Source organism: Chiloscyllium punctatum, chromosome 28 (genome assembly GCF_047496795.1).
Source record: "Chiloscyllium punctatum isolate Juve2018m chromosome 28, sChiPun1.3, whole genome shotgun sequence".
NCBI lineage: Eukaryota > Metazoa > Chordata > Chondrichthyes > Orectolobiformes > Hemiscylliidae > Chiloscyllium > Chiloscyllium punctatum.
Genome location: NC_092766.1, coordinates 5709905 through 5722211, shown reverse-complemented (window position 1 = coordinate 5722211; position 12307 = coordinate 5709905). Strand labels below are relative to the sequence as shown.

Here is a 12307-nt window from a genome sequence, read left to right as displayed (position 1 = left end):
TATGGTGTGGGGTGGGGGGAGTGTGTGTGTATATGGTGTGGGGTGGGGGGAGTGTGTGTGTATATGGTGTGTGTGGGGGGAGTGTGTGTGTATATGGTGTGTGTGGGGGGAGTGTGTGTGTATATGGTGTGGGGTGGGGGGAGTGTGTGTGTATATGGTGTGGGGTGGGGGGAGTGTGTGTGTATATGGTGTGTGTGGGGGGAGTGTGTGTGTATATGGTGTGTGTGGGGGGAGTGTGTGTGTATATGGTGTGTGTGGGGGGAGTGTGTGTGTATATGGTGTGGGGGGGGAGTGTGTGTGTATATGGTGTGTGTGGGGGGAGTGTGTGTGTATATGGTGTGTGTGGGGGGGAGTGTGTGTGTATATGGTGTGTGTGGGGGGAGTGTGTGTGTATATGGTGTGGGGTGGGGGGAGTGTGTGTGTATATGGTGTGTGTGGGGGGAGTGTGTGTGTATATGGTGTGGGTGGGGGGAGTGTGTGTGTATACGGTGTGTGGGGGGGAGTGTGTGTGTATATGGTGTGGGGTGGGGGGAGTGTGTGTGTATATGGTGTGGGTGGGGGGAGTGTGTGTGTATATGGTGTGTGTGGGGGGAGTGTGTGTGTATATGGTGTGTGGGGGGGAGTGTGTGTGTATATGGTGTGTGTGGGGGGAGTGTGTGTGTATATGGTGTGGGTGGGGGGAGTGTGTGTATATGGTGTGTGTGGGGGGAGTGTGTGTGTATATGGTGTGTGTGGGGGGAGTGTGTGTGTATATGGTGTGGGGGGGGGAGTGTGTGTGTATATGGTGTGGGGGGGGGAGTGTGTGTGTATATGGTGTGTGTGGGGGGAGTGTGTGTGTATATGGTGTGTGTGTGGGGGGAGTGTGTGTGTATATGGTGTGTGTGGGGGGGAGTGTGTGTGTATATGGTGTGTGTGGGGGGAGTGTGTGTGTATATGGTGTGGGTGTGGGGGAGTGTGTGGGGGGAGTGTGTGTGTATATGGTGTGTGTGTGGGGGGAGTGTGTGGGGGGAGTGTGTGTGTATATGGTGTGTGTGGGGGGAGTGTGTGTGTATATGGTGTGTGTGGGGGGAGTGTGTGGGGGGAGTGTGTGTGTATATGGTGTGTGTGGGGGGAGTGTGTGTGTATATGGTGTGTGGGGGGGGGAGTGTGTGTGTATATGGTGTGTGTGGGGGGAGTGTGTGTGTATATGGTGTGGGGGGGGAGTGTGTGTGTATATGGTGTGGGGGGGGGGAGTGTGTGTGTATATGGTGTGTGTGTGGGGGAGTGTGTGTGTATATGGTGTGGGTGGGGGAGTGTGTGTGTATATGGTGTGGGGGGGGAGTGTGTGTGTATATGGTGTGGGGGGGGGAGTGTGTGTGTATATGGTGTGGGGGGGGAGTGTGTGTGTATATGGTGTGGGGGGGGGGAGTGTGTGTGTATATGGTGTGTGTGTGGGGGAGTGTGTGTGTATATGGTGTGGGGTGGGGGGAGTGTGTGTGTATATGGTGTGGGGGGGGGAGTGTGTGTGTATATGGTGTGGGGGGGGAGTGTGTGTGTATATGGTGTGTGTGTGGGGGGAGTGTGTGTGTATATGGTGTGTGTGGGGGGAGTGTGTGTGTATATGGTGTGTGTGTGGGGGGAGTGTGTGTGTATATGGTGTGGTGTGGGGGGAGTGTGTGGGGGGAGTGTGTGTGTATATGGTGTGTGTGTGGGGGGAGTGTGTGGGGGAGTGTGTGTGTATATGGTGTGTGTGGGGGGAGTGTGTGTGTATATGGTGTGTGTGGGGGGAGTGTGTGGGGGAGTGTGTGTGTATATGGTGTGTGTGGGGGGAGTGTGTGTGTATATGCTGTGGGGGGGGGAGTGTGTGTGTATATGGTGTGTGTGGGGGGAGTGTGTGTGTATATGGTGTGGGGGGGGGAGTGTGTGTGTATATGGTGTGGGGGGGGGAGTGTGTGTGTATATGGTGTGGGGGGGGGAGTGTGTGTGTATATGGTGTGTGTGTGGGGGAGTGTGTGTGTATATGGTGTGGGGTGGGGGGAGTGTGTGTGTATATGGTGTGTGTGGGGGGAGTGTGTGTGTGTATATGGTGTGGGGTGGGGGGAGTGTGTGTGTATATGGTGTGGGGTGGGGGGAGTGTGTGTGTATATGGTGTGGGGTGGGGGGAGTGTGTGTGTATATGGTGTGGGGGGGGGGAGTGTGTGTGTATATGGTGTGGGGTGGGGGGAGTGTGTGTGTATATGGTGTGGGGGGGGGAGTGTGTGTGTATATGGTGTGGGGGGGGGGAGTGTGTGTGTATATGGTGTGTGTGGGGGGAGTGTGTGTGTATATGGTGTGTGTGGGGGAGTGTGTGTGTATATGGTGTGGGGTGGGGGGAGTGTGTGTGTATATGGTGTGGGGTGGGGAGTGTGTGTGTATATGGTGTGTGTGGGGGGAGTGTGTGTGTATATGGTGTGGGTGGGGGGAGTGTGTGTGTGTATATGGTGTGGTGGGGGGAGTGTGTGTGTATATGGTGTGTGTGGGGGGAGTGTGTGTGTATATGGTGTGTGTGGGGGAGTGTGTGTGTATATGGTGTGGGGTGGGGGGAGTGTGTGTGTATATGGTGTGGGGTGGGGAGTGTGTGTGTATATGGTGTGTGTGGGGGGAGTGTGTGTGTATATGGTGTGGGTGGGGGGAGTGTGTGTGTGTATATGGTGTGGTGGGGGGAGTGTGTGTGTATATGGTGTGGGGTGGGGGGAGTGTGTGTGTATATGGTGTGGGGTGGGGAGTGTGTGTGTATATGGTGTGTGTGGGGGAGTGTGTGTGTATATGGTGTGGGGTGGGGGGAGTGTGTGTGTATATGGTGTGTGTGGGGGAGTGTGTGTGTATATGCTGTGGGGTGGGGAGTGTGTGTGTATATGGTGTGGGGTGGGGGGAGTGTGTGTGTATATGGTGTGGTGGGGGGAGTGTGTGTGTATATGGTGTGAGGGGGGAGTGTGTGTGTATATGGTGTGGGGGGGGGGAGTGTGTGTGTATATGGTGTGTGTGGGGGGAGTGTGTGTGTATATGGTGTGTGTGGGGGAGTGTGTGTGTATATGGTGTGGGGTGGGGGGAGTGTGTGTGTATATGGTGTGGGGTGGGGAGTGTGTGTGTATATGGTGTGTGTGGGGGAGTGTGTGTGTATATGGTGTGGGGTGGGGGGAGTGTGTGTGTATATGGTGTGGGGTGGGGAGTGTGTGTGTATATGGTGTGTGTGGGGGAGTGTGTGTGTATATGGTGTGGGGTGGGGGGAGTGTGTGTGTATATGGTGTGTGTGGGGGAGTGTGTGTGTATATGCTGTGGGGTGGGGAGTGTGTGTGTATATGGTGTGGGGTGGGGGGAGTGTGTGTGTATATGGTGTGGTGGGGGGAGTGTGTGTGTATATGGTGTGAGGGGGGGAGTGTGTGTGTATTGGTGTGTGTGGGGGAGTGTGTGTGTATATGGTGTGGGGTGGGGGGAGTGTGTGTGTATATGGTGTGGGGTGGGGAGTGTGTGTGTATATGGTGTGTGTGGGGGGAGTGTGTGTGTATATGGTGTGGGGGGGAGTGTGTGTGTATATGGTGTGTGTATATGGTGTGTGTGGGGGGAGTGTGTGTGTATATGGTGTGTGTGTGGGGGGAGTGTGTGTGTATATGGTGTGTGTGGGGGGAGTGTGTGTGTATATGGTGTGTGGGGGGAGTGTGTGTGTATATGGTGTGTGGGGGGAGTGTGTGTGTATTGGTGTGGGGGGGGGAGTGTGTGTGTATATGGTGTGGGTGGGGGAGTGTGTGTGTATATGGTGTGGGGGGGGAGTGTGTGTGTATATGGTGTGGGTGGGGGGAGTGTGTGTGTATATGGTGTGGGGGGGGAGTGTGTGTGTAATGGTGTGGGGGGGGAGTGTGTGTGTATATGGTGTTGGGGGGGAGTGTGTGTGTATATGGTGTGTGTGGGGGGAGTGTGTGTGTATATGGTGTGGGGGGGGAGTGTGTGTGTATATGGTGTGTGTGGGGGGAGTGTGTGTGTATATGGTGTGGGGGGGGGAGTGTGTGTGTATATGGTGTAGGTGGGGGGAGTGTGTGTGTATATGGTGTAGGTGGGGGGAGTGTGTGTGTATATGGTGTGGGTGGGGGGAGTGTGTGTGTATATGGTGTCGGTGGGGGGAGTGTGTGTGTATATGGTGTAGGTGGGGGGAGTGTGTGTGTATATGGTGTGGGGGGGGGAGTGTGTGTGTATATGGTGTGGGTGGGGGGAGTGTGTGTGTACATGGTGTGGGGGGGGAGTGTGTGTGTATATGGTGTAGGTGGGGGGAGTGTGTGTGTATATGGTGTGGGGTGGGGGGAGTGTGTGTGTATATGGTGTGGGGTGGGGGGAGTGTGTGTGTATATGGTGTAGGTGGGGGGAGTGTGTGTGTATATGGTGTGGGGTGGGGGGAGTGTGTGTGTATATGGTGTGGGGTGGGGGGAGTGTGTGTGTATATGGTGTGGGGTGGGGGGAGTGTGTGTGTATATGGTGTGGGGGGGGGAGTGTGTGTGTATATGGTGTGTGTGTGGGGGGAGTGTGTGTGTATATGGTGTGGGGTGGGGGGAGTGTGTGTGTATATGGTGTGGGGTGGGGGGAGTGTGTGTGTATATGGTGTGGGGTGGGGGGAGTGTGTGTGTATATGGTGTGGGGGGGGGAGTGTGTGTGTATATGGTGTGTGTGTGGGGGGAGTGTGTGTGTATATGGTGTGTGGGGGAGTGTGTGTGGGGGGAGTGTGTGTGTATATGGTGTGGGGGGGGAGTGTGTGTGTATATGGTGTGGGTGGGGGGAGTGTGTTTTGGCGTTTGGTGGGGGCGGGGCCGGGGGTGGGGTTGGGGGTTGGGGCGGGGGCGGGGCCGGTTGGTGGGGGCGGGGCCGGGGGTTGGGGCTGGGGCGGGGCCGGGGGCGGGGGTTGGGCGGGGGCGGGGCCGGTTGGTGGGGGTGGGGTTGGGGGCGGTACCTACCTGTTGGTCAGGTGCACCTCCTGTCGGTTGAGGGACCTCCTGTTTCCCGCGGTGACCCTCCAGCTCGGCACGCTCCGTTGCCGGGGCTGCGGCGCCGCGCTCTGATTGGGCGCCCGCTCGGGGCTCGCGGCCGAGCCGGACTCCCAGCCAGTTGAACCCCGGGCCCCTCCGGCCGGGCCCCGCCCCGCCCTGCCGTGATTGGGCGGCCGCTCTTGGCGGTAAAGAGGCACCGAGCCGCGATTGGCCGGCCGCCGGTAGAGGGGGAGCGAAGGCGGCTCGCTATTGGCGGGCGCATAGAGGCCGGGTCCTGGTTGGCTGGCGGCGGTGGCGCGGGCGTCCCCGTAGAGGGGCAGCGCGTGGCGGTTGGCGGTTGACGGTTGGGCCTCGAGGTCCACGTGCAGCGGGTAGGCCCGCCTCAGCGCCGACACCGCCCGCCCGGGGTAGGCCTCCCACCGCTCCCCCGCCTCCTCGGGCCGGCTGGGCGCCCAGCCGCGGGCCCCGGCCTCCCGCGGGAGGCAGCGGCGGCTCTGCTGTGAGATCCCGGAGCCGCACGAACTGGAACACGAAGACCACGGGCCCCAGGAGCTCCAGACCCCGGCGAACGCCTCCTCGGCCGCCGCCTGCCTCGATTTCCGCTGAGGGACCTGCCATCAGACACAGAGAGAGAGAGAGAGAGCTATCAGCAAAACGACGGAAAACAGGAGCTGGGTGAGGCCATTCAGCCCGTTGCGCCGTGCTATAACATCCTTTTGGTCGTTGGATACTCACAGTGTGGGAGCAGGCCATTCAGACCACACCAGCCCACTCATAGCCTATCCCTGTGGTCCTGCATTTCCCATGGCCAATCCACCCTAACCTGCACATCCCTGGGCACTATGGGACAATTTCCCACGGCCAATCCATCCTAACCTGCACATCCCTGGGCACTATGGGACAATTTCCCATGGCCAACCCACCCTAACCTGCACATCCCTGGGCACTATGGGACACTGTCCCCATGGCCAATCCACCCTAACCTGCACATCCCTGGGCACTATGGGACAATTTCCCACGGCCAACCCACCCTAACCTGCACATCCCTGGGCACTATGGGACAATTTCCCACGGCCAATCCACCCTAACCTGTACATCCCTGGGCACTATGGGACAATTTCCCACGGCCAATCCACCCTAACCTACACATCCCTGGGCACTATGGGACAATTTCCCACGGCCGACCCACCCTGACCTGCACATCCCTGGGCACTATGGGACAATTTCCCACGGCCGACCCACCCTGACCTGCACATCTTTTGGACCGTGCGAGGAAACCCACAGAGACATGGGGGAGAACATGCAAACTCCACACAGACCGAAGACTCGAATCGGAATCGTACCCAGCTCCCTGACAGTGACGCGTCATTGCTAACCTGCGTTACCGTGCTGCCCTTTCGGAAGCGTCAGGAAAATCTATTACTCGTCCTTGAAAGCTGTCGGCGTTCCGCCCCCTGATGCTTTGCGTGACAGACTCCCCACGCTCCGGGTGAGGACCTTTCTTCCCATCTCTGTCTGACCCCGTCTCCTTTCGACTGTGACCTCCTGGGTTCTAGCCCCTCCCTGGCCATCAGGACCATCCTTCTGTACAGTCCTGTTGGAATTGGTTGCTGAGATTGTCCCCCCCCCCCCTCGTTATTCTAAGCTCCAGCAGTCCCAAACCGTCCGGTCTCTCCACATTACATCAGTCCTGCCATCTCAAGGATCGGTCTGGGGAACCTCGCTGCACTCTTCCATCGCCAGGACATCCTCCTTCAGACACAGCAAACAACGGGGCACACAACATTCCAGGTGTGGACTCTAGCAGAGCCCTGTCCAACTGCAGCAAGACATTCCTGCTGCTGTAATGCTTTTACTATGAGGGTAAACATATGGATTGCCTATCTTTACTGCTTTGCGCTCTTGCATGCTTTCATTGCATGAGGACACTCAGATTTCATTCAACATTCCTCCTTTCCCAGTCAAATAATAAATTAAAAAGCGAGAGGGTTTGAAGTGCCAAATTACCCCTTACACCACTATGGAGACACAACTGCCTCCCGGAATTGGGCTGAACTGTTCGTCTGGAGACCCAGACGATGTTCTGGGGAAAGTGAGGACGGCAGATGCTGGAGGCCAGAGCTGAAAAATGTGGTGCTGGAAAAGCGCAGCAGGTCAGGTAGCGTCCAAGGAGCAGGAGAATCGACGAATATTCCTGAAATGTCAATTCTCCTGCTCCTTGGATGCCGCCTGACCTGATGTTCTGGGGACCCAAGTTCAAATCCTGCCATGGCAGATGGTGGAATTTGAATTTGATATTTAAAAATTGCAATTAAAAGTCTAATCCATTGTCAATTATCAGAGAAAAAAAAATCCACTTAGTTTCACTGATGTCATTTTGGAAAGAAAACTGTCATCCTTACCTGACTCCAGACCCACAGCACTGTGGTTGACTCCGAAATGCCCTCTGAGCAGTTAGGAATGGGCAATAGATGCGGCCTGCCTGTGACACCCTCATCCTGTGAGTGAATTGAAAAGAAAATCCCTCCCCATCTCCGTCACCTCCTCCAGCCCCCTACACCCCCTCCCTATCTCCATCACCCCCTCCAACCCCTACACCCCCTCCCTATCTCTGTCACCCCCTCCAGCCCCTACACACCCTCCCTATCTCCGTCACCCCCTCCAACCCCTACACCCCCTCCCTATCTCTGTCACCCCCTCCAACCCCTACACCCCCTCCCTATCTCTGTCACCCCCTCCAGCCCCTACACACCCTCCCTATCTCCGTCACCCCCTCCAACCCCTACACCCCCTCCCTATCTCTGTCACCCCCTCCAGCCCCTACACCCCCTCCCTATCTCTGTCACCCCCTCCAGCCCCCTACACCCCCTCCCTATCTCTGTCACCCCCTCCAGCCCCCTACACCCCCTCCCTATCTCTGACACGCCCTCCAGCTCCTACACCCCCTCCCTATCTCTGTCACCTCCTCCAGCCCCTACACCCTCTCCCTACCTCCATCACCTCCTCCAGCCCCTACAACCCCCTCCCTACCTCCATCACCTCCTCCTGCCCCTACACCCCCTCCCTATCTCTGTCACCCCCTCCAGCCCCCTACACCCCCTCCCTATCTCTGTCACCCCCTCCAGCCCCCTACACCCCCTCCCTATCTCTGTCACGCCCTCCAGCTCCTACACCCCCTCCCTATCTCTGTCACCTCCTCCAGCCCCTACACCCCCTCCCTATCTCTGTCACCCCCTCCAGCCCCCTACACCCCCTCCCTATCTCTGTCACCCCCTCCAGCCCCCTACACCCCCTCCCTATCTCTGTCACGCCCTCCAGCTCCTACACCCCCTCCCTATCTCTGTCACCTCCTCCACCCCCTACACCCCCTCCCTATCTCTGTCACCCCTTCCAGCCCCTACACCCCCTCCCTACCTCCATCACCTCCTCCAGCCCCTACAACCCCCTCCCTACCTCCATCACCTCCTCCTGCCCCTACACCCCCTCCCTATCTCTGTCACCCCCTCCAGCCCCCTACACCCCCTCCCTATCTCTGTCACCTCCTCCAGCCCCTACACCCCCTCCCTATCTCTGTCACCCCCTCCAGCTCCTACACCCCCTTCCTATCTCTGTCACCCCCTCCAGCCCCCTACACCCCCTCCCTATCTCTGTCACCCCCTCCAGCCCCCTACACCCCCTCCCTATCTCTGTCACCCCCTCCAGCCCCTACACCCCCTCCCTATCTCTGTCACCTCCTCCAGCCCCTACACCCCCTCCCTATCTCTGTCACCCCCTCCAGCCCCCTACACCCCCTCCCTATCTCTGTCACCCCCTCCAGCCCCCTACACCCCCTCCCTATCTCTGTCACCCCCTCCAGCCCCCTACACCCCCTCCCTATCTCTGTCACCCCCTCCAGCCCCCTACACCCCCTCCCTATCTCTGTCACCCCCTCCAGCCCCCTACACCCCCTCCCTATCTCTGTCACCCCTCCAGCCCCCTACACCCCCTCCCTATCTCTGTCACCCCCTCCAGCCCCTACACCCCCTCCCTATCTCTGTCACCCCTCCAGCCCCCTACACCCCCTCCCTATCTCTGTCACCCCCTCCAGCCCCTACACCCCCTCCTTACCTCCATCACCCCTCCAGCCCCTACACCCCCTCTGTCTCTCCCTATCTCCATCACTCTCACTCTCTTTCACATTGACTCTCCCTCTCTCACCCTCTCTCTGAGTCTCATTACAATTGCCTCAAGCCCACCCTCCCTGATTTCGGTGCAGCATTCACTGTTTTTGGCCTGAGTTTTGGGCAAGGGTGGGGACCGGGGGGGGTCTTTCAGTGAGGGACAGCAATGAGACCCAGCGATAGTGACTCACCTTCCTGTGTGTGTACGAGCATTGAACGGTGGTCAAAAGGTGGAATGCAACAAACACAGACGTCCAGGAAAGCCTTGAAAGGAATTAGGAAGCCATGTCAATGCAGGTGTTTGTCACAACAATAACTGAGCCTCTGTATACAATTCCTCATCACCTCAAGACACACACAGCAAACAGAGCTCCTCAGACAGCACCTTCCAAACCTATGATCACCTCCATCTAGAAGGACAAGGACAGCAGATACATGGGAACATCCCCTCCGAGCCCTGACCTGGAAATGTGTTTGCTGTTCCCTCAGTATCATTGGGTCAAAAATCCAGGAATTTCGCCCCCCCCCCTTTAAGGGCATTGTGGACACTCCCAGCACTGATCCACCAACAGTGCCCACTCCCTCAGCATTGTCATATGTTGGAGGTGTGCTGACTGGAAAAGCTGTGTACAAATGTTGGCCATCCCGAGTTGTGCCTCAAACAGAGAAAAGGCAAGTATGTTTTTTTTAAGATTAGATTCCCTAAACAGTGTGGAAACAGGCCCTTCGGCCCAACAAGTCCACACTGACCCTCTGAAGAGCAACCCACTCAGACCCATTCCCCTTTCACCTAACACTACGGGCAATTTAGCATGGCCAATTCACCCTAACCTGCACATTTTTGGACTGTGGGAGGAAACCAGAGAGCAAACCCACACAGACACGGGGAGAACATGCAAACTCCACACAGAGAGTTGCCTGAGGCAGGAATTGAACCCAGGTCTCTGGCGTTGTGAGGCAGCAGTGCTAGCCACCGAGCCGCTTGGGTAGCAGGGACCCAATGTCTTGAATAGCTTCACTGTGGCTGGTTCAGGTAGCCATTTCAGAGAGGCAGCAAGGATTGGGTCTGGAGTCACGTGTAGGCCCGCACTGGGGAGAATCCCCTCTCTAAAGGGCATTAGTGAACTCAACTGAAACCAGACAGAACTTCCTTTCTGACAGTTTGGCATTGTCAGGGTTGCACCATTCATGGGAACAGGCTAGAGACCCCCATGTCTACACGTGACTCCAGACACCACACAGAAGTGAGGTCGGCTTTTAACTGCCCTTGAAATGGCCCACGCCGGATACCCAGTTCAGCGGGCAGTTGGAGATGGGAGAGCGAGAAAGCGAGTGAAAGAGCAAATGAGAGAGAGAGAGAGAGAGAGAGAGAAAGTGAACAAGAGAGAGAGAAAGCCAGTGAGGAAAAGAGGGAGGGAGTGAACGTGAGAGATAGAGTGAGTGAGAGAAAGCGAGCGAAACATTAAATGAAAGAGAAGAGAGATATGGAGAAAGTGATTGAGAGAGGGAGGGAGAGATTGCCACGCATTGAGGGGCGGGAGATGGTTGCAGAGATTAGCTCTGAAAGATGACGTAGCCTGGGAAGATGGACTTTAAAGAGCAGGGTGTTGCTAACACAACCCAAAGGCTGACAAGATACTTTGCAGGGGAACCTTTTTGTCTAGGCTCCTCATCAATTGTAACTTAGACTCTAAACTTTCTAATAACATGACAAAAGAAACATTAATCTCCCAGCTCAATGATCCAGTTCGCTGCCAGACTGCCAGAGAATAACATGCCTTTCATCAACTCTACCTTAAGTGCAGCTCAGTGACATCAAACAGTGAATTGTTTGATTAACGTGGCGGACGTTTGGCTGGGGAAGGCAAGGGCATAGAGAGATGCTGAGGGAGTGGGCACTTTTGGAGGGTCAGTGCTGAGGGAGTGGGCACTGTCGGAGGGTCAGTGCTGAGGGAGTGGGCACTGTCAGACGGTCAGTGCTGAGGGAGTGGGCACTGTCAGAAGGTCAGTGCTGAGGGAGTGGGCACTGTCGGAGGGTCAGTGCTGAGGGAGTGGGCACTGTCGGAGGGTCAGTGCTGAGGGAGTGGGCACTGTCAGAGGGTCAGTGCTGAGGGAGTGGGCACTGTCAGAGGGTCAGTGCTGAGGGAGTGGGCACTGTCAGAGGGTCAGTGCTGAGGGAGTGGGCACTGTCGGAGGGTCAGTGCTGAGGGAGTGGGCACTGTCGGAGGGTCAGTGCTGAGGGAGTGGGCACTGTCGGAGGGTCAGTGCTGAGGGAGTGGGCACTGTCGGAGGGTCAGTGCTGAGGGAGTGGGCACTGTCGGAGGGTCAGTGCTGAGGGAGTGGGCACTGTCGGAGGGTCAGTGCTGAGGGAGTGGCACTGTCGGAGGGTCAGTGCTGAGGGAGTGGGCACTGTCGGAGGGTCAGTGCTGAGGGAAAGGGCACTGTCGGAGGGTCAGTGCTGAGGGAGTGGCACTGTCGGAGGGTCAGTGCTGAGGGAGTGGGCACTGTCGGAGGGTCAGTGCTGAAGGAGTGGGCACTGTCAGAGGGTCAGTGCTGAGGGAGTTGGCACTGTCAGAGGGTCAGTGCTGAGGGAGCGGGCACTGTCGGAGGGTCAGTGCTGAGGGAGCGGGCACTGTCGGAGGGTCAGTGCTGAGGGAGCGGGCACTGTCGGAGGGTCAGTGCTGAGGGAGCGGGCACTGTCGGAGGGTCAGTGCTGACGGAGCGGGCACTGTCGGAGGGTCAGTGCTGACGGAGCGGGCACTGTCGGAGGGTCAGTGCTGACGGAGCGGGCACTGTCGGAGGGTCAGTGCTGACGGAGCGGGCACTGTCGGAGGGTCAGTGCTGACGGAGCGGGCACTGTCGGAGGGTCAGTGCTGACGGAGCGGGCACTGTCGGAGGGTCAGTGCTGACGGAGCGGGCACTGTCGGAGGGTCAGTGCTGACGGAGCGGGCACTGTCGGAGGGTCAGTGCTGACGGAGCGGGCACTGTCGGAGGGTCAGTGCTGACGGAGCGGGCACTGTCGGAGGGTCAGTGCTGACGGAGCGGGCACTGTCGGAGGGTCAGTGCTGACGGAGCGGGCACTGTCGGAGAGTCAGTGCTGAGGGAGTGGGTACTGTCGGAGGGTCAGCACAGAGAGTGGGCACTGTCGTAGGGTCAGTG

At 57.9% G+C, this 12307-nt stretch overlaps 1 protein-coding gene across 1 annotated transcript in view; it reads right to left on the bottom strand.

Annotated features, from left to right (window-relative positions):
• Positions 1-4951: 4951 nt before the first annotated feature.
• LOC140453879 (uncharacterized) overlaps positions 4952-12307 on the bottom strand; it is a 28728-nt gene continuing 21372 nt past the window's right edge. The window contains exons 3-4 of the mRNA XM_072548739.1: positions 9340-9412; positions 4952-5599 (exon numbers count right to left, since the gene is read on the bottom strand). Of these exons, the coding sequence (XP_072404840.1) occupies positions 4952-5599; positions 9340-9412 (721 nt within the window). The remainder of the gene's footprint in view (positions 5600-9339; positions 9413-12307) is intronic.